The sequence below is a fragment of the Heptranchias perlo genome, chromosome 26 (genome assembly GCF_035084215.1).
Source record: "Heptranchias perlo isolate sHepPer1 chromosome 26, sHepPer1.hap1, whole genome shotgun sequence".
NCBI classification, from domain to species: domain Eukaryota; kingdom Metazoa; phylum Chordata; class Chondrichthyes; order Hexanchiformes; family Hexanchidae; genus Heptranchias; species Heptranchias perlo.
In genome coordinates this window covers 27,284,327-27,306,154 of record NC_090350.1, presented here as the reverse complement: position 1 = coordinate 27,306,154, position 21,828 = coordinate 27,284,327, and the positions used below count along the sequence as shown (strand labels likewise).

The window sequence follows — 21,828 nt, the reverse complement described above, 5'->3', positions numbered from 1 at the left end:
TCTCTCAATTCTACAGTGAACTGCATTATCAGAATGGCCCAAATGCAGTACGATAATTCCATCGTGTTAGCTTGTATGCAAATGTCAGACAGCATTAGAAAGAAAGAATTTGCATTTATATAGCGCCTTAAACGACTTCAGGACATCTCAAAGCGCTTTACAGCCAATTAAGCACTTTTGAAGTGTATTCACTGGTTTAATGTGGGGAAATTACAAAATAAATGTTATCAACATTCAAACTGACGACTTTCTGGAATAAAATGGTTATAAGCTTTTACTTTAGCTAAAAATCTCTGCTGAGGGACCATGACTTTTGAAAATGAAGTTTTGTAATATCCATTACTTTACTCTCACTATCCAGCTCTGTTATATCCTCTATGAATTCTAATAAATTTGTTGTTGATACACCTGTCTTTTGTAGGCCAATTGTGACTCATGACCTCTACCTGTTGTTCTCTCTCTTCTGTTCAGTCCTCTAAAGGGGTATTCTCTGATCATTTCAAGTACATAACCAGTCACGTTGTTGATTCTTTGCGTTTTTAATTTATTTGCAGCTTCCAATTTTGTCACATTTAACATTTATGTGAATGGATGTAAATGTTTAATGCTGAAACATTCTCTGATCTAACATGACCTCTGATATAATAATTCACCGTTCAAGGGTCTCTTAGGGAGGACCATGCAAAGCATTTTCTTTTCAATATGGTATTTTCTTTCCTTCGCTTTTTGTGATGCTTCTCAAAGATAATGCTACAAAGATGATTTGTTGTATTACGAAGCTGAATGAGAAAACATTCAGCTATAGAACATAGAATAGCTGTTGATTAAGGGAATCAAGGGATACGGGGATAGGGCGAGAAAGAGGAGTTGAAGTAGAAGATTAGCCATGGTGTTATTGAATGGCGGAGCAGGCTCGGCGGGGGGGAGGGGGGCGGTGGCATATGACATATTCCTACTCCTATCTCTTATGTTCTTATAGCTCAGAATATGAATAAACTAAAATTATTTTGAGTATTTTGTCTTAGCAATGAGATGTTCTTTAGTAGTCAAAGAGTTAGAGAGATAGCCAGTGTACCATAGTAATTAGATGGAAAATTGTAACACTTATATACATAAAATCATGGATTTTCTATGCACTACTCAATATAAGTAAGAGGAGATGCTTTTTTAGAAGGACAGAAGAATCATAATATGTAATGGTCAATGTATTATTTTGCTGCTAAAGTGTAGGTGTGTCCTTTTCAGGCTGTAAGGTACAATTGCTTTGTATTCATGAAATCAATGATCAGGTCAAGTACAGAACAGACTGGCTTTTTTTAAAGTGTAACTGACTTGACTCTTGACCATGGCAATCTGAATGTGATTGTTGTTTGGTTAGGGAACTATGCAAATTGTAATGTACTGGTTGATTTCAGGCTGCCAGTCAGAAGCTTCCAGTATTTTAAGATTGTTTTGCATCTGTAACAAAGCATGACATATGGAATGTAACGACTAGGTCTTCCAGCTGTATCGTTCTTAATATCAACACAGGTGTATAACTAATCAAGGAATGGATTATGTGATTTAAAATCTTAACCTAATTGTATGAAGACAGAATAAAGATATGTTTGTCTATGGATCATCTGGCAAAGTCTACAAACATGAGTTTCATGAAAAATTCTGAGCTTTTCCTGGTTCTATTAATTCTTTGAGACAGATTATGTCATGTAACTTTCACATAACTGGTCATTTTCTGTCAAAAACATCAGCAAAAATTACTAACTGTAAACCTTATGGAGTGTGTCATACAATATGTGCAGAATAATGGAATAATGACCAATTTGCAGTATCTGCTAGGTTAAAAGAATTGTATCACAAGTTTCGTTCTGGTATTTAAATCTTTCAGTATTCCAAAAAGTTAACCTTCATCCTGTTTATTCCAAGGTTGAAAAGCCAATCTTTCAGTTGATGCTGAACTAAAGATCAGGTAGGTTAGGTTCCACACTCTCTTTCTCTCTTGACTTTCTATTCAGATACAATGTATTATTTGAGGCTACTGAAGTTGGATGATTTATGAGAGCACAGTGGTGATGCTGGTCAGAACAAGATTCTCAGAAACTCTGGAAACGGTGTCGAACTTGCTAGTGTTTGTAGTGATAGATTTTTGGCTCCTTGCACTTGTTCGGACTTTGAATTTCTTGCACGACTGAGCTCCAAGGAAACAGCATGAAAACGATGCTTTAAATTCCTCCCGAAACTTTCCTAAAATGAGAGACAGTTCATTTGGCTAAAACACCTCCCAGAGGGCTTAAACATTTTTACTTGCAATTAACTTCATTTATTTCTTTCCTTATTTCTTTCTTATTGGTAACAATCGAAGGCGATATGAGCAAAGCAAGCATTTAACAACATTGTTAGTGTTGTGACTAAGATTATTGGGGTGAATAGATTTTCATACTATGTCCACTTGAGCTGTGAAAAACATCCAACAGTACAATTAGGGATTTTGTCCTCAATTTATGAATTGTGAGAGATCATTTTGAGCTGAGCAACACCCAGTGGTGGGAATAATTTCAGCTGATGCATTAAGAGCATTAAGCAAGAAAAGTATCACGTATGAACATAAGAAATAAGAAATGGACATGTTGAGCCGAAGGGCCTGTTTCCATGTTGTAACTTCTATGACCTATGATTCTAGGCCATACGGCCCCTTGAGCCTGGTCCGCCATTCAATAAGATCATGGGTGATCTTCTACCTAAACTCCATTTTCCCACCCTATCCCCATATCTCTTGATTCACTTGGTGTCCAAATATCCATCGATCTCAGTCTTGAATATATTCAACGACTGAGCATCCACAGCCCTTTGGGGTAGAGAACTCCAAAGATTCACAACCCTCTGAGTGAAGAAATTTTTCTTCATCTCGGTCCTAAATGGCTGACCTCTTATCTTGAGACTATGACTCTAGTTCTAGAGTCTCCATCCAGGCGAAACAGTCTCTCAGCATCTACCCTGTCAAGCCCTCTAAGAATTTTCTACATTTCAATGAGATCACCTCCCATTCTTCTAAACGCCGGAGAACATAGGCCCATTCTACTCAATATCTCCTCATAGGACAACCCTCTCATCCCAGGAATCAATCTAGTGAACCTTCATTGCACCTCTAAGGCAAGTACATCCTTCCTTAGGTAAGGAGAACAAAACTGTTCACAGTACTCCAGGTGTGGTCTCATCAGATCCCTATATAATTGCAGCAAAACCTCCTCACTCTTATACTCCAACTCCCTTGCAATAAAGGCCAACATACCATTTGCCTTCCTAATTGCTTGCTGTACCTGCATGTTAACTTCCTGTGATTCATGTACAAGTATCCAAATCCCTCTGACTACCAATATTTCTTAGTCCCTCACCTTTCAAAAAATATTCTGCTTTTCTATTCTTCCTACCAAAGTGGATAATTTCACATTTCCCCACATTATACTTCATCTGCCACCTTCTCGTCCACTCACTTAACCTGTCTATATCCCTTTGCAGCCTTTTTGCGTCGTCCTCACAGCTTACTTTCCCACCTGGCTGTGTATCATCAGCAAACTTGGATACATTACACTCAGCCCCTCATCTAAGTCATTGGTATATATTGTAAACAGCTGAGGCCCAAGCACAGATCCTTGCGGCATCCCACTAGTTACAACCAGCCAACCCGAAAATGACCCGTTTATTCCTACTCTCTGATTTCTGTCCGTTAACCAATCCTTAATCCATGCTAATATATTACCCCCAATCCTATGAGCCTAATCTTGTGTAACAACCTCTTGTGTGGCACCTTATCGAATGCCTTTTGAAAATCCAAATATTCTACATCCACTGGTTTCCCCTTATCTATCCTGCTAGTTACACCCTCAAAAAATTCTAATAGATTTGTCAAACACGATTTCCCTTTCATAAAACCATGTTGACTCTGCCTAATCATATTATGATTTTCTAAGTGTCCTGTTACTACGTCCTTAATAATAGATTCTAGCCTTTTCCCTGCTACTGATGTTAGGCCAACCGGCCAATAGTTCCCTGTTTTCTCTCTCCCTCCTTTCTTGAATAGCATTCAAGTGTATTGGTTTAAGTGTGATACTTTTGTCTATGTATATTGATCCTGAAATGGTAAACAAGCCTAGTGACAACACCGATTATAATTATAATATACTAAATTACTGTTAATCTGATAAACAGAAGAAAATGTTACTTCAAGCAGCAACACATATTTATCACTAGGTATTGACTGAATAAGGAAAATTGGGCGGGTGTATAACGGGTGGCCAATCTGCTATCATCAAAAGTGAAAATCGGCCCCAAAGGAAACTCAGTAAGTTTAATGAATTATTGTAAATTGTCTGTTTTAGTTTTTCTTCTCAGTAAGATTGTGATTTCTTTGCTGGTATTAATATCGATAATTATAGACATGGAATTAGAAGGATAATTTTGCTCTCTTGGTACAGTAATCCTCTCCCCTGCTCTCACCACCCCCAAAAAGTAATCTATAGAAACTTACCACTTAAAAAGTTGTAAATAATGGGATTGGCAGCACTGTTTGCATACACAAGCCAGTGAGAGAAGGTGAACCAGGCATAGATGGCATCCCTGTCATTAGAGTTTTCAAACATCCCAAAGACCCTGAGGAACAAATAAATTTAAAACTCAACAAAACTATTTTGATAGCATTATTGTTATATTATTTAACTTTCCATTTTGCAATTTATTTCGATTCACTCACAATGTGAGATGTTTTCCACTTTTGTGGAGTGTTAATCTCACCATTTTCTTTATTTAAGCTTATTGACAACAAATAGAAATGCAATGTACAGTACTTCAATTATCCGATAAATTTGTTCAATAAGATTTCATCAGCTGTACCAGCAGAAAACCTGACCAATTAGGTCTTGGCTGTCAACTTCTTTGGTTAAGTGACTTAACTGCCTCTTAACCAGTCAAGTAATAGCCAAGGAAAGTGAATCAGTTCTGGAGGGGGGATACTATTAAATTAAGCAGAGCAGAGAACCTTTAGAACCTGATTCACTGACGTGACCATTTCCAGATTCTGAAGGATTGATTTTGAGATCTATGGCAGTAGAATTAAATTATTTGCTTTTATGTGTAAAATAAGCCTCTGAAAATTGAAATCAGAAAAAGAGTAAACTACGATCCAAGTTTTAGCAACTGTGTGCATTGTCTGCTTATGTGGCTTGCATAGTAAATTATATTTAAATTGTATTTTCTTAGTTAGTTCTGACTTTCTTTGTACTTGCACTGATTTTGATAAGCATCAAAATGTGATTTTTGGTTTCCCATGAGGGAGAATGACCTATACAGTTGAGTAGTACATCAGAGCTTCTCAATAATCTGTAGCTCATCTGTTTTGAGCCCAACACTGCTGAGCTGATTACGGTGCCGGTGAGTGCAGTACAGAAGACCGTTTAAAAGTGCAATGGTAGTTGGTAGGCTGGGTGCTTAGCCTCTGGTAGATTCTTTGCTCCTGGGAAGTCTTTTCTGCCAGTGCTGTCAATGAGCCAATTAATGAAGCTGTTGCAGCAAAATCCACGTTGAACAGATGGGGCACGATTTTAACATTGAAAAATAGGTGGGTTGGAGGCTGGGGGGGTATTCAAAATCGCAACCATTTCAGACCCGCCCCCAGCCGGCCTCCAACCCACCCATTTCCGGTTTTCACCGGGGCGGGCGACCAAACTACTCCCAGGGGGCGGGTTGGTCACTAAAATCGTTCAAGGAGGCTGCGCGTCTCCATTTTTGCAGATTTTGCAATTTCAAACCCTGGGGGCTGGGATTCCCGGGCCTTCTCCTTCACGCCAATGAGAGGAGGCGAGAAAGCTTGAAACTGCAGGTAAGTGCCTTTCTGGCACAGCTTGTGGGCCCAGAGGAGCAGGAGTGCTTCCCCCAGGACCAACAAGCCTACCTGCAGTGACCCTCCAACGATCGTGGACCCCCACCCCCGATCTTCCCCTCCAACAATCACGGACCCCCCCCAATCTCCAACCCCCTCTAACGATCGCAGACCATGCGATGAGCCCCGACCCCCCCAACGATCATGGCCCCCGTGATGACTCCCGATCCCGACACCCCCATGACTGACCCCCGATCCCTCCCCCCATGACTGACTCCCCCGTGCCCACCGGTGCCCCATGCCAACTGGTGCCCCATGCCCATCAGTGTCCCATACCCACCCACGCCCACAAGTGCCCCATGATCACCCATGCCCCCATGCCCATCAGTGCCCTGTGCCCACCCGTGCCCACCTGTGCCCCCACCATCCATACAATCAATGACTTACCTGAAGACTTACCTGAACATATCCTCTCCCTGGCTGCTCTCCCGTCTGACTGAGGCCAGCCTGTCAATCAGGCTGGCCAGTCGGACGGCAAACTGACAAAAAAAAATTCAAAATCGTAATACGGCAGCTGTGGAACAGGGAAAAAAGGTTGTTTGAGTAATGCATATTTTACCTACTGAGAGATTAATATTTTACTTAGTCGTCTGCTCATGTTTCCAGGATTAGTGGAAACCTGCCTGAAATGAATTTGTCATAAAATTTCAGTTCCGCTTAGGCTAATTATATGTTATAGTTATTTAATAGCTGGTTCATTGACTCCTTCAATTTAATAATAATGACTCTTTTTGTAGCGTCTATGTTCAATTTTAGTCTAATTTAATTTGGTCTAATTACCTTGAAAGAGCTTCAGAGTAGTGCATTATTAGAGAAATACTTATGATAATGTGTCTGGATTTCTCCAGTTGGTCGTTGTTAGAACAATGATCAACCCGTTCTATTTTTCTTTGGACTTCAGGCTGGAACTGAATAAGCTCAGCCACAGTCAGTATTTAAAGTCAGAATGTTTCTTGCAGCTTTTAAGTGGAAAGATCAATTCCCTCTCCTGCATGTGGTATGCAGAAAGATTCTTCACTGCAGTAGGGCATTCTAAATAATGGTTTATACCACATATGTACATCAGGATATATGAATAAACACACTTCAAATGAAAATACTCCCTCTTAATCTAATAGGAAGAACAGTTCTTTAATTCCTGGAATGTTTAAAAAATGTAACAGTTATTTGTGTGAGAGGGTATGGTAGTGTAGTGATTATGGTCTGGATTAACAACCCAGAGGTTGTGAGTTAAAACCAGAATTTAATAAATCTGGTAATTTGTAGGTTGTCACCAGAGAAAGAAAATGATCATGGAAGCTGCTAGGTTGTCACTAAAAACCCAAATGGTTCACTAATGCTCTTTGCCCTTACCTGGTGTGGGGCTGGGGCCTACAGAAGCCCCCAGCCCCACACTACATGGTTGACTCTTAATGTTCTCTGAAGTGGCCTAGCAAGCCACTCGGTTGTAAAAATAATTTCTACAAAGCATCAGATCGAGGAGAAGGTCCATCACCATCTTCTCAAGGGATAGGTCATAAATGTTGCTTTGCCAGCACTGCCCCCATTCTGAGAACAATTTTTTAAAAAATCAGCTGGATGGGACATCATCCGGTGCCCTAAAGTGAGTCCAGGGGAAGGGAGGCAATTGGGAAGGGAGGTGAGTGCTCCTGCTCCACATTCAGGTAAGTAAAAAACTTTTAACTTATCTCTTGGGTGGCTACCTCCAGTGGTCTCTATTAAGACCCCTGGTTTGGCTGCTATGTGCCTGAGAAAACTGACTGCAACATGCATGGCACATGTTTCAGATGGGTGCCCTGGACGACTACAGGGTATCCTAACCAATGTGGCCTACGGCGCACTTCTGGTGTGGACTGAGCATGTGCCATATTGGGCACTGCGGTGCCCGTTTTTAACCCAAAAATCAGATGCTGCACAATTGAATTTCTAGGCCACAATGTCTTGCTTTCATGGTTTCCACTTGTTTATTGCTCAAATTCCAATTTCTATGGTTTCCACTTATTGTTTGTACAAGTTCCAATATCTACAAGGATCTAGACCCAATAACAGCCACTCACAGACTTTCTAGGATTCAGTAGTTTGGGAGCCCATCCACTTTGGCATCTGTAGGTTTTTAACACATACTGCCATCAGCAATTTCTGGTTCAACAAAATCATGTACATCATAATATTTAAAATAGTGATGGACTAGAAATGTGCTGCAATCATTTCAGTTACAATTCTTGAAAAGTTTAAACAGTACACATTGACATATAGAAACATATACCTAGACTACCTAGAATAATCTTACCGGTATAGTAAAGAAAGTACTTGTGTTTATTGAATGCCTTTCACATCCTCAGTGTTTCACAGCCAATGCATTACTTTTGAATTATAGTCACTGTTGTTATGTAGGTAAACACAGCAGCCAATTTGCACACAGTATGGTCCCACAGTTAGCAATATGATAAATGACCAGTTAATTTGTTTTATTGAGGTGTTGAGGGGTAAATGTTGGTTAAGACACTGGGAAACCTGCTCTGCTATTCTACAAATCTTACCATGGTTTCCTTAAATCCATCTGAACTGGCTGGGCCTCAGTTTAATGTCTTATCTGAAAGATGGCACTTCCAACAATGCAGCACTCCCTCAGTACTCCAACGATGTGTCAGCCTAGATCATGTGCTCAGGTCCTTACTTGGACCTCGAACCCACCACCTTTTGACTCAGAGATGAGAGTGCTACCATGAAACAATCTAACACTTAATGGAGATAAAAACTCTGGAACCATTCAAAGGCAGTTTAATACTGTGAAGGAAGAATCATAAGTGTATGTGAAAGGATAGGTTAAATGGCCTCCCTCTTCTATAATTATCTTAATGAAGACCATACTGAACTCCTCAGAATAGCCTGATTATAAAAATACTACAGTGGACTCACTGCTAAGTCCAAATTATTATTGTAATAATTTCCTTCCTCAAATGTCAATAATGTATATTAAGTAATGTGACTGTGGTCACATGGCATTTCATGCCTTCTATCAATGAATGCTTTTGTTTTACAGTCTTGACATTACCTATCAGTTATATTTATTTGCAAGAATGTGATTGGCTGCAATTTGAAACTCTTTCAGATATGTATTTTAAACAAACTGGGACATGACTTTGAGGGGAAGTGGAGGATGAAAAAATGGAGAGCACATACAATTTAACATGGTGTTGCCATTGTATTGAAGGTTTTTGTTGCAGCGAAATTTCTGTTGGACACAAATAGTCAATTATGAAAACTTTAAATTCTGCCACATGGGCTGCTGGGGTAAGTTTGTTTCTGCTGTAGTATGGACTTCATCAATTTCTTCTTAGTTTGAAATTAAATTTAAATATTTCTCAAGATAGGTGCAATGATATCACTATGTCATGCCACTATGAACCGTTTAGTGTACAAACCTAGTGTGGTATAGTTCAAAAACATTTAACACATTACAGATCCCTTTACTGAGACATTTGTCACTACTAAAAAGTTGTTGGCAATCACATTCTGTTATTTTACACATGAGGCCAGGACATACATTGTTTTGAAAAATGTAATTGGATTTCAAAAGCTTTGTCACATCACTGTGAGTGATGTAAAACAATGCACAATTCTTCTGGGCTCTTTCTGCCTCTTATATGGAATAACCACCCTTTAATAGAGTGGTGTTTTGATCAACCAAGGTGATTTTCAGTCCTTCGGTGATGATTTATGGTAACCCTTATTTTTTCTTCTTTCCAATTTTCTCTCCTCCTCTCTTCTTCTTAAAAGGTTAACTCCTTACTGGGTATGGCTGCATTGTCACCAGTTGCTCTCCACTGCCATGCCCAAATAGCCATGTGTGAGCCTACTTAGTGAGTGTTGGCAGTTTATTCACCCATGCACACTCATTTCTGACAGGGGGTTCAATCATAAGCAGGAATTCTTGCTGCTTCCCCCTCCTTAAATCAAAGGGGCCTAGGACCACTGTAGCACTGCAATTATTGTCCCAGCTGAGGTCATCTAACTCAACACAGACCGAGGATTAATCTTGGGCTCCTCCTGGTCTGTATGGCTCAACTACTCATTTAATAATCTCACTGAGCCACTGGGGAAATCAAAGTTCCATTTTACTGGTGGTGCCCCAAAATGGAAGTTGATGAAGGTATGTAGGTAGCAATGCTAGAGGATATGCCTCTGTCCCTTACTTTACTTTAACATTCTTTCTTTGTTTACATTAGAACTATAAAATTGTCTTCAAAATTAATGACTTCTTTCTTCTTGATTGGGTGTGTGTTTATTTGGAATTGAGCATATCTTCAATGGTGTGAGAGCTCACAGTATTATAATGGTAACTCACCTTTTTAAGATATTAAGGATACTGATTGGAAGGTAGCACAATGCAAATACAAGCAGCACCACCATCAGCATGCGAGCTGTCTTTCTCCGTGCTCTCATCTGCTTGATCTCTGCAGCAAATGCATTTGTTCTTTGTGCTGTGCCTTCTTGTGAATGAGTTGAACAATGTGCTGAGTGTGGCTTCCATTTACATGCAAGTGTAGCTGACGATGTTCCAGGGATCTGAGGAAAGAGAACACAGAGTAAGAAGAATTTTCTGAGGGTTCTCATGACTCAATGGTTAAAAGGAGTGCAAAGTGTGACATTGAGCCACACATGACAAGTGGGTCCCAGGTCTTATCCCTGGCTGCGCTGAATTAGTTGATCCTAAGTGCTGTGGTAATGTAGACATCCTAGGTGAGAGAGGGGAAAGATTGACGGGGCTTGGCTTAACTGTGATGACCCCGATGGTCCAACAGCCCACTAACTCTCACTGTCTGGGGGTCACACATTTACACAGGTACCAGAGGGATGCCAAAGCCTGTGGGACCACACCATAGCATAAGTCAGCACTTTCAGAAGAAGAAAACTGAAAAACTAGAGAACAACATCAGAGAAAGAAAAGACAAAATGTTATTCTTTAAAGTAAATTACTGTTTTGTATCAAACAGGAACAATGGAGAGACAAAATCCTTTATTGGACTAATTTTTAGTATGTTTCCTTTTGGACAATTTTTATTGTTGGGTTCTCAAGAAACATACATGCACATATATATTTTATGAAGCCACTGTATATATAGATAAATATCCACACATATATTCTATGAAACTACACATTTATATCTACATAATGGGCTGGATTTTGCTGTTAGCGGTGAATGAACAGCACCAGCCGGTCGCCAGACTTGCCCATGGACTTTCTATGAGCTTTTGCAAGGCAAGTTCCTGTAAATTAGAAATCCAAAAAACACACGCCATCTACAGGGCATCTGGCACCTGTGTGAACAGGGCAAGCAGCTGTACATCTCCTTAACCAATCAGATTGAAGCTTCGTTAATAAGAGTGCTGTCAGAACGAGGAATTGTAAGTTAGAATGGTGAATTCAATGTCAAATCAGGGGCAGAAATTGAAATAAAGAGAGGGTAAGAAAGATTGAATTAAGAGACAGAGATAAAAGGGACAGAAAGAAAAAGTTAAAAAAAATTATTCAAATGTTTTTTTAATAATGTCCAACAATAATTAAAATCTGAAGGAATGAGACTCCACACTTGAAGAAGTAAATTTTCAGTGCTAGAGAGGTTGTTTGGCAGTAATTAAGAATTACCACACTGTTAAAAGGGTACTTAGACTTGAAATGACTTAACTTTTCTTAGCCAGTTTAATTGTGTCTATTAGGTAAGTACAGAAACTTCACACCGTTCAATACATTTGAAAGGGGAGCCAGTCAGTGAGATGCCATTTTCACGCAACTTTTGGAGGAACAGGGCATCTCGGACAGCAACGTCCAGATTTCTGTGAATGCTGTTAGCCTCACCGTTATTTTTACAGCAAAATCCAATCCATTATAAAGCCATTGTACAGTTTTACTGCATGCTGCTTGCAGGAGGATGTTTTACTGTCTTTCTCTGCATCAATGATCTAAAATATTCAATTTTCGGACACTCAGGGGTAGCAGTTTTAGCTCTCCATTTTCTATTATATCTCTCTTTTGTCTTTACTACTCACCCCCATGTACCTTTCCTCCCATTATGGAACAGATCACTTACAGTTTACTTATTAATCCTTTATGTGCCTGGTAAATCTCCTGTGGCATTGAACATAAGAACATAAGAAATAGGAGCAGGAGTAGGCCAATCTGCCCCTCGAGCCTGCTCCGCCATTCAATAAGATCATGGCTGATCTGATCCTAACCTCAAATCTAAATTCATGTCCAATTTCCTGCCCGCTCCCCGTAACCCCTTATTCCCTTTACTTCTAGGAAACTGTCTATTTCTGTTTTAAATTTATTTAATGATGTAGCTTCCACAGCTTCCTGGGGCAGCAAATTCCACAGACCTACTACCCTCTGAGTGAAGAAGTTTCTCCTCATCTCAGTTTTGAAAGAGCAGCCCCTTATTCTAAGATTATGCCCCCTAGTTCTAGTTTCACCCATCCTTGGGAACATCCTTACCGCATCCACCCGATCAAGCCCCTTCACAATCTTATATGTTTCAATAAGATCGCCTCTCATTCTTCTGAACTCCAATGAGTAGAGTCCCAATCTACTCAACCTCTCCTCATATGTCCACCCCTCATCCCCGGGATTAACCGAGTGAACCTTCTTTGTACTGCCTTGAGAGCAAGTATGTCTTTTCTTAAGTATGGACACCAAAACTGTATGCAGTATTGCTCACTGCTAATCTGAAACCTCAATTTTTCCAATGCTCTCCTGCTCGGTCTCCTATCCAAACTTCAGTTCATCCAAAATTCTGCTTTCTAACTATCCCTCACCAAGTCCCACTGCCCCCTACCCTTCATCCCTCCGTTGGTGGGCATGTCTTCAGGTAAAATAGGCCCCACGATCTGGAGTTCCCTCCATAAACCTTTATTTCTCTTCACAAGAGGCCAGAGCCAGAGGAATGGAAAGTTTAAGGGGTTTGTAGGGCTGGAGGAGGTTACAGAAATAGGGAGGGGTGAGCGGAACTTGGAATTGTTGACTCTGAAGGTGACAACAGCATGGATGAGGGTTTGATCAGTAGATGGGCTGAGTTAAGAGTAGAAGCTGGCAATGTTGTAGAGGTGGAAGCAGGCAGTCTTTGATCAAGCTTTTGGTCCCCCTTCTGATGTCTCCTTCTTTGGCTTGGCTTCCATTTATCTTGATTATGCCTCTGTGAAATATTTGGGAATGTTTTTCTGTTGTTAAGAGGCACTATACCAATGCAAATTGTTGTTTTTAACAAATATTTTTGTTGACTTAAGTTCTTGCTAAACTAGTTCATTCACTTGAGGAAATGGCCATTTTTGGAAAGAATGAACAGATTTTTGACATGTATGTACTTCATCAAATTAACTTCAATTTTTGTAATAAATATTTATGACCTTTTATACAAATAATTTTCTTTGATAGTTCTTTTTGTGGAATACTCATCATAAAACTTTTTCACAGTTTACACCAGTTTTCATTGCTTTACGTAGGAAATGCTAAAATGTTGGCTTTCCAAAGGCTGTTCGTGCACTTACCTGTCGACACCAAAGCTTTCTAAATATTTGAAAATATGCCAGAAACATCAAACATAAAGGAGCCATGTAGGTCACTATACAAAAGCAAACGTGATAGACCTTGGGGTAGATATCATCTGGAAAAAGAAAAAGAAAAATACAGATTTTATAGTCAATGGGTAAAATGGTATTATTGTTTATGTAGCTATGGAACTCTTTGTTTCTGTCGGTCTTCTCTTCTTCCTACAGTCTACAGGGTTTTATAGCCCAAGCTAGACATCACCTAATGATTACATCTATTCAAGGCTGAGATAGATAGATTTTTGGACTCTAGGGGAATCCAGAGATATGGGGATCGGGCAGCAAAGTGGAGTTGAGTTTGAAGATCAGCAATGATCTGATTGAATGGTGGAGCAGGCTCGAGGGGCCATATGGCCTATTCCTGCTCCTAGTTCTTATGTACTACTTCTTAATTTACATTAGCTTCTCTAGTCTTTCCAACCTTGGTGATTTCCTGAACTCTGAGCCTGTCCTGCACTGTGGGCCTTTACTCTTCACGTAGAATCTCAATAATGAAATAATGTTCCTTGTTCAGTAACATTCTTAGACCATGCTTTCCTCTGGGGTGGTAAACCTTTCTACTGCTAGATACAGGAAGTTCACTGTGATCTCTAAAGGACGTCTTTTGTTTGCAAACAAAATTTAAACTTTCCTACTTGTTGAGTGATATTTATGCCTGGCAAAATGTATGTATCTGTTGTAGATTGCTTTATAGCTCTATCCATCCATTATATTAAAAGAAGTCACCAGTTTTCACTTTTTAAAATATTTTGCAGTTATTAAGTTACTTTCTGATGCAAGTGAAATTATTTGAGTGGAATACTTGTGCAAAAGGGCAAAATGTTAGATTTAGATCACGTTCGTCAGGAAGGGGTGCATTTATTGGAAGAAAAATACTGACTTGCATTGAGATGATCAATTTAAAAATCTGATACACTTAAATGGGCAGTTTTATTACGATAAAGTAAGATACTTTACTGTGGGATATATACCAAAGAGGGTCCAGTGAGGTGATTTGCTGCTACAATTTTAATCCTTTTTATATAAAAAAAGAAAACGTTTATTCTTCAGCGTGTATTGTGTAAACACATTGCACTGTTCAACGTGGCTGCTCTGTGGTAATGTTTTCATAGTGGACTAATCCAGGCACACCTTAATACAGCAACCTTCTCTCTTTGAGAAATCATTAATGCTGAACTCAGTGCCTTGCCACACCATGGGAGTTCTCTACTTGAATAGCTTTTTTGTTTCATGTTAATAAAAGCACTAATTGGTAATCTGAATCAAAGACATGATTTGTGTAGGAAATTCACACTGGTGCAGAAGGGGCTGCTCCTCTGATGTTGAGATTAAGTCATGCTGCTGGGGCAAAGTGGAGGGACCTTTAATATGCAGCTGGCTGTGCTATATTTGATCTGGGAGTGTTTGATACTGACACTGAGTGCCCAACATGAGAAAGTGTTTCATTCCCCACTCTTGACATTCCTTGCCTCGATGAGCATAGAAATGTAACTTCTCCAAAAAAAAGTAAAGATTGAAATGTTTATTTTCTTCTCAGATCGCAAGATTAATGAAAGATGTCCCTCTTCCTTTCTGTATTTCTCCTTCAGTTAGAACATTGAATTTTCACTAAAAATGAATAAATGTGGTACCTATTTAATTCAGCGGTGTTTAATTGTTTAACCCAATTAAGTTGTTACAGTACCAATCTGTCTCTCATCATAATCAATGTAAGCTTGACCTACTCTTTGTATAAAACATTTACATGCAAGAGATTTTGCTTCTTGGATTCATTCCCACTGCATGTTCCTGACCACTCCTTGGTCTTTGATCCTGACTTCCACCAACCAAATGCTTTACAGCAGGTGCTGCAATGCACAGTGTCTGAACTATTGTGAATTTGCTTTGTAAAACCATATTTGAAATACATGCCTGGAGATCCTTTGGTTTCTGGAGGGGACAGAAGTGTGGTAGGATGGGGTGGGCTTCCATCTGCCGCTGTGCTGAGGCAATTATCCCATCCCAAATCTCGGGAACTTGGTCATTTGAATACTCAAGGTGGGCACCTGCGCCTGCAGCGACACAACAGAGGCACCACCCTGCTGAAAAGGCAGGAGTCAGAGTGGCATCCTCCTTTCCGAAAGGGGGAACCCAAAGACAGAATCAGGCTATTTATATCCTTCAGAAGGCCCAGAACGGAACCCTCTGCTCTCATCTGGCATAGGATTTGCTGGGTCTATCAGGGGTGAGATGGGTGGAATTCCCATGTAGCCCGGGATCCCTCCAAGCATGCCCAAAGACGGATCTTAACATAAAGGGACAATTCTAAGAAGTGGCTGCCCTCCCCGGGGCTACAATTTTCTTGGGAAGATGTGAGGGATAGAAACCCAGTGTCTCCAGGCTCTTCCCCAAATTGTGTCTCCCTCTGCCAGGATTGTGCCACAGATTTGTGCTATGTTTCCTGGCAGGCCAGATTTTTTACCATATAGTGACAACCTTTATCTTAAACTAATTAAGGTCATTCTTTCATTAGCTTATGGGGTCATTTTTACTTTCTGCTCATAATTATGGTCAAAAAGAATAAAGTAAGAAGGGATAGTGCTGTGGGCGAAAGATGCCACTAATTTGAATGTGGGTTACTTGGACAAGTACGCTGTTTAACTACACAAATTATGTCATTAAGTGGGAAGTAATGCTTAATTAAAACATATGCTTCCGTTTCAAACATGCAAAAGTATTTTAGTCCTGAAAGCCCGCACAATTCCCCCACTGTACAATACGCCCCAATGGTGCATTTTGTACTCACCTCCCCAGCGCTCATCACAGACCGAGAAAAGGAGGGTTTTGTTGGCTAATTCTGGGATCATGCTGCTGTACTCCATTACAATAGCTTGAGGAATCATTATCACGAAGGATATGATCCAGATAACAATGATACTGTTCCTAGCCCGCTTTGCTGTACTTTTAAACATTAAGGGGTGGCAAATTGCATACCAGCGATCAAGAGCTATGAAGCTGAGAGTCAGTACTGATACTGACACTGACACCGTCTGCAAAAGAAAGGCCATTGTCAGAATTAAACCAAAAACACAATTGTTCTGGTGTGAATCTGAAACCACTTCAAAACTGCTTTCCTATTTTGTGACTTTTTTTGTAAAGAATCTTTTTTCAAAATCAATGTTTTTTCAAGTAGCATCCTTATGTTCTAAAAAGGATTGTTGCATTGATGCAAATTGGTTTCGGGCGCACATCAATGTGAAATAATTTTTTTTTAACAAGGTTTTCCTAGCAGCTGGTCATGGTTAATCTGACAAATTTATATTGGCGTTGCCATTGAGTGTGTTGGTCCCACTTGGTGGCAAACAGTGTTGGAAGCACTTCTCTACGGCCAATGTAAAAACACCTTTAAATCAAAACTTTAATTATTTGATGTCCACATCAAAGCTGTTATTGGTGAGGTTAATCATGTGTCGACCCTTTTTACCTTTGAGCTCAGTGGTGAGGCCACGTTTGGAGTATAAGGATATACCCTCCTCCGCTTGCTAATTTAGCAACAAAGGTAGTTGTGAGTGTAAAGTAGTGTTCTTGTTTTACAGTGGGAATGTTACAGTCAGATGAAGGGGTGAGTATTGAACTGAAATTTAAAACCCAAACCTATCTGAACAGGCAGTTCAGTTGGGCTGCCCTCAGGGCTTGAATTGCTTCTAGTTGACTTTAAAGGTCCATTGTTTGGACAGCTATTTGAAATAAAAAAGAAAAACACTGAAAGAAAGATGAAATGATATATTTGGCTGGATTTTGTTATATGCAACACTGTAGTGGAGATTTGACTCTCAATTAAAGGGCGAGAGTTGAAGGCCCCATATTGATTGACATACAAACTCTTAACGGAAGAGTTTTTCCAGTTGTCATTTACGCTGCTGAGATTGAGCCCTGCGGGAGAGCAGTTTGCTCAGAGAGTCGGACAACTGGCAGGAATGGTCTATCCTTACACAAGTCTACCTCCTGTCAGTCAGAAAACAGCTGTAATCAACCTGCGGCCTGGACCATCCCATACATTAGGAGAAGAAGAAAGTAGACAGGACCTAGAAGGGGAAAAGCAGTAGTGATTATAATTTATTTTTAAAAATTCAAGTCGTAAGCCTTAAATTAATTTATGGGATAGAGGCTTCACACATTCATATGAAATTCTTTTCATACCTTTATTACCTTAATGAAGGTAATATCCCATTTATTTTAAATGTGTTAATGCCTCTGTTAAAATGTGTTCACATGCTGGTAATTTCAAGAGCAGAGAGATTAGATGGTTAAATAGCTGTCAGGGAGCCAAGGTAGCCATACCTGTAAATAGGGTATCACTTTGCAAAGGGTTTGACCGAAAAACCAGGACTCAGTGATATCCACCACCAGGCTGGCAGGAAGACAGATAGCAGTGACCAGCAAATCTGCCAGTGAGAGATTCACAATGAAGTAGTTTGTTACAGTCTGCATGTGATGGTTCTTCCACACTGCAAAACACACTAGAACACAGAAAAGGTCAGTCAGTACAAAAATAAAATTATAATCCGATGAAGAACCCCATCCATTAATATATTAATCAATTTTCCTCTCTCAGATGCTGATCAGCCTATTTTGTATTTCCAGCATTTTCCCTTTTTATTCTCCCATGTTCACAGTTTTTCTTTTTACCTCCATGCTTGTAATTGATTTGCTGTGATTCTTTTATGCATTTATTACACACGGTACTATATAATTCTCCAGGATTCACTATTCTGCTGGTGACAAATCTGTAAAAGTAGGAATCTGCTGGTGAGTTTTGTTTGTTCTTAATTATTGTAACCAACATCACTAAAACAGATTATCTGGTCATTAGCACATTGCTGTTTGTGGGACCTTGCTGTGAGCAAATTGGCTGCTGCGTTTCCTACTTTACAATAGTGACTACACTTCAAAAACACTTCATTGGTTGTAAAGCGCTTTGGGACGTTACTGAAGTTGTGAAAAGTGTTATATAATTGCAAATCTTTTTTTTATGACATACTAATGCCCATATTAAGTACATCAAGTATCATGGAATGGATTGGGGGGAAGTGAAATTTGTGGAATGATAGCAAGTTAAAAATGTTAATAGCTACTGTTGTATTTTCAGATTCTTTTACGTACCTTTCTCATTCGACAGCCTGACTAGAGTTTTTGGAGCTGGACCGTGGCCCTTACGATCTGAGCTCTCCATCTTTTTGCTTTCTCCACTGGTAATGTATGTGGACCAGAGTGTATGGAGGGTAACAATGCTCTCATTTGTTACACTGCTGCTACATTAAGCATAGCCTTGGTGTAATGCTCCCTTCAGATAGTCATGAAATATTTTAGACAAATCACAGATTTAGTGGGCTAAAACAACCAATTAAATGTATTTACAAAATCAGGTAGAGTCATAAAATACAGAGAATTAAACTAACATTAGAGGACAAGACAAATATGATTTGTAATATAAAGTTAATCAGAACTTTTACTAGCCCTTCTTCATTAGTTAGAACAGACTTTTATAATAAAATAAAGTCCTTAGTACTGCACAATGAATGATAACAACCCAGATTTCTCATGGCCCTTGGTTGTGTTGGGTTATATCCCTCAGATAAGGAGCTTCATGTGCTAAACATAAGCTAAACACAATGATGAAATGCATATAAACAGTTCCTGATTCTGAAAGAAGTGGTTGGAACCAATTTACAAAGTTCATCCCACTAAATCTGCAATTAGATTCAGCACATAAACGAACACTGAGGTGCTCAAAAAATAGAGTGAACTGGGCAAAAATTAGTTAATCCTTTGGCTAATTCATTCATTCATTTCTTTATTTATGTGCAACTATTTTTCTTGGTCTACTTCAAACGTGGAAAGTTTAAATGTTCATCTGAACAACGAGAATAGGCAGATATGGCCTTGGTACCATCTCTTACCTGAAAGACAGCACTTCCTACATGCAGCCTATGGATCGTGCCCCATATGATCTGAAATCTGCATCTACCTTGGTAGACTTCATGGGCCTGAGAATTAACATTATCTCTGTTGTGATACTGCAACTGTGTTACACTGCTATACTCACTTCAGATAGATAGGAAATATTACAAAAATACAGAGAATTAGTCTAATGCTAGAGTACAAGACAACTGTGATTTGTAACATACAACTCATAAGAACTCCTCTCTCATAGGATAGTATGGGTGAATGAGTTATGAATTTGGTTAGAGTGGTCCATAATCTTCTGACTCAGAGGTGAGAGTGCTCACAACTGAATCAAGCTGATGCTAGTATTGAACTCTCTCAGCAATGGTAGTAAATATAAGATAATTTTTCTAAGTTCTTGTAAATGGTATATAAAATAATTGATATCCAAAGTAGCTGTGAATGAATTTCAGCGAAGATATACTCTTGGGAAATTAAGCAATTGAATGATCTAATATCATAAGAAGTTTATATTTTACAACTTGGTGCTGTTGCTTCGGATATCTTTGTGTTTCTGGTTTTGTATGTAAGGAACATAGAAACACAAGTAGGCCATTCAGCCCCTCGAGCCTGTTCCGCCATTCAATGAGATCATGGCTGATCTGTATCCTAACTCCGTTTACCTGCCTGGGCTCTATATCCCTTAATACCCTTGGCTAGCAAAAATCTATCGATCTCAGATTTAAAATTATTAATTGAGCGAGCATGTATTGCTTTTTGTGGGAGCGAGTTCCACAATTCTACCACCTTTTGCATGAAGAAGCGTTTCCTAACTTCTCTCCTAATTGGACTGGCTCTGATTTTAAGGTTATGTCCCCTTGTCCTAGACTCCCCCACCAGCGGAAAAAGTTTCTCTCTATCTATGCTATCAATTCCTTTCAAAATCCTAAAAACCTCAATCAAATTACCCATTAACCGTCTACATTCCAGGGAATACAAGCCTAGTTTATGTAAGCTCTCCTCATAATTTAACCGTTAGAGCCCTGGTAACATTCTGATGAATCTGCACTGCACTCCTTCCAAGGCCAATATATCCTTTCTAAAGTGCGGTGCCCACAACTATATACAGTGCTCCAGATGTGGTCTAGCCAGGGCTTTGTATAGCTGTAGCAAAACTTCTTCCCCTTTATATTCTAACCCTCTAGTTATAAAGGCTAACATTCCATTAGCCTTTTTGATTATTTTTTGTACTTGACCATTACATTTTAGTGATCTTTGTACATGGATCCCTAAATCTCTTTGAGCCTCAACCATTCCTAGCATTTCACCATTTAAAAAATGCTTGGATCTATCCTTTTTTGGTCCAAAATGGATGACCTCACACTTAACTGCATTGAAATTCATCTGCCACAGTTTTGCCCACATTGATCTTTCATAAAAATAATTTTCAGAACTGATGCCCTTAAAGTGATAAGAGCAGGACAAGTAAAGAAATTATATAGAACAGGATTTGGTGCATTTTCTTTCTCATTATTGTCAGTAGAAATGGATGCTCACATTGTACAGAACAGGATTCAGTACCTGTGCAATTGATATTTGAATTTTGCAGTGAAACGGTACTGTTCACAATAACTCTGCATTACCACGCTCTTAACATGAATGAAGGATTGGCACGTGCAAACGGTAAGAAATAAAGGGGCCAAATTTCTGCGGGGGTTCTCCTGATTGTCCACTGTAACTTCGGTGGATGAGCCATGGGGACCCCGGAAAAATGGCATAAACAGTGTTTATGTTGTTTTTCTGGAGTTTCTGTAGCTCTTTCACCAAAGTAATGGCAGGCGATCGGGAGAGCCCAGGCAGAAATACATTGCCAAAGTGTATATTGGTGTCTTTGTAGAACCATGTATTTTAAAATGGAGAATAGTATGTGAGATTGAGTTTTGAATTTGTCTAATCGTGTTCAACAATCATTTTTAGGCCCATTCCACTCATTGAGAACAGGATTTTTTATTTTAATTTTTAAAAAATATTTCTGAATTTGTCAGGATCAGAACCCAGTTTTACCACCAGAGGGTACTCTAACCTTGCAAAAATCAGTCACCAGATTAAAACTACATGGCAGGATATATTTTACAAACTTACAACTAAAACTGATGGGCTGAAAATTCTGCAGGGCCCACTGACCTTCATGCCTGAATTTCTGATATGCGTTATATGAGAAAGTTCTGGGATCATTGCATCCTATCTAGCCATTACAAAAGCCATCAACATGCTTTGCTTAAATATATAAATAGTAAGAACAGGTTAAAATCAATTGTGCAGTGAATGCACAAAAAATGGAGTAAAAGTTGCAATGTCCATAGCTTTGT

The 21,828-nt window shown here is 39.4% G+C and overlaps 2 protein-coding genes across 2 annotated transcripts in view; one reads left to right on the top strand and one right to left on the bottom strand.

Annotated features, from left to right (window-relative positions):
* LOC137342605 (polyadenylate-binding protein 4-like) overlaps positions 1-21,828 on the top strand; it is a 378,766-nt gene that overhangs the window by 200,924 nt on the left and 156,014 nt on the right. The window lies entirely within an intron of this gene.
* Positions 2,051-21,828, bottom strand: part of LOC137342766 (orexin receptor type 2-like) — a 40,240-nt gene continuing 20,462 nt past the window's right edge. Inside the window, exons 4-9 of the mRNA XM_068006944.1 lie at positions 17,855-18,033; positions 16,320-16,563; positions 13,475-13,590; positions 10,278-10,498; positions 4,523-4,644; positions 2,051-2,241 (exon numbers count right to left, since the gene is read on the bottom strand). Of these exons, the coding sequence (XP_067863045.1) occupies positions 2,051-2,241; positions 4,523-4,644; positions 10,278-10,498; positions 13,475-13,590; positions 16,320-16,563; positions 17,855-18,033 (1,073 nt within the window). The remainder of the gene's footprint in view (positions 2,242-4,522; positions 4,645-10,277; positions 10,499-13,474; positions 13,591-16,319; positions 16,564-17,854; positions 18,034-21,828) is intronic.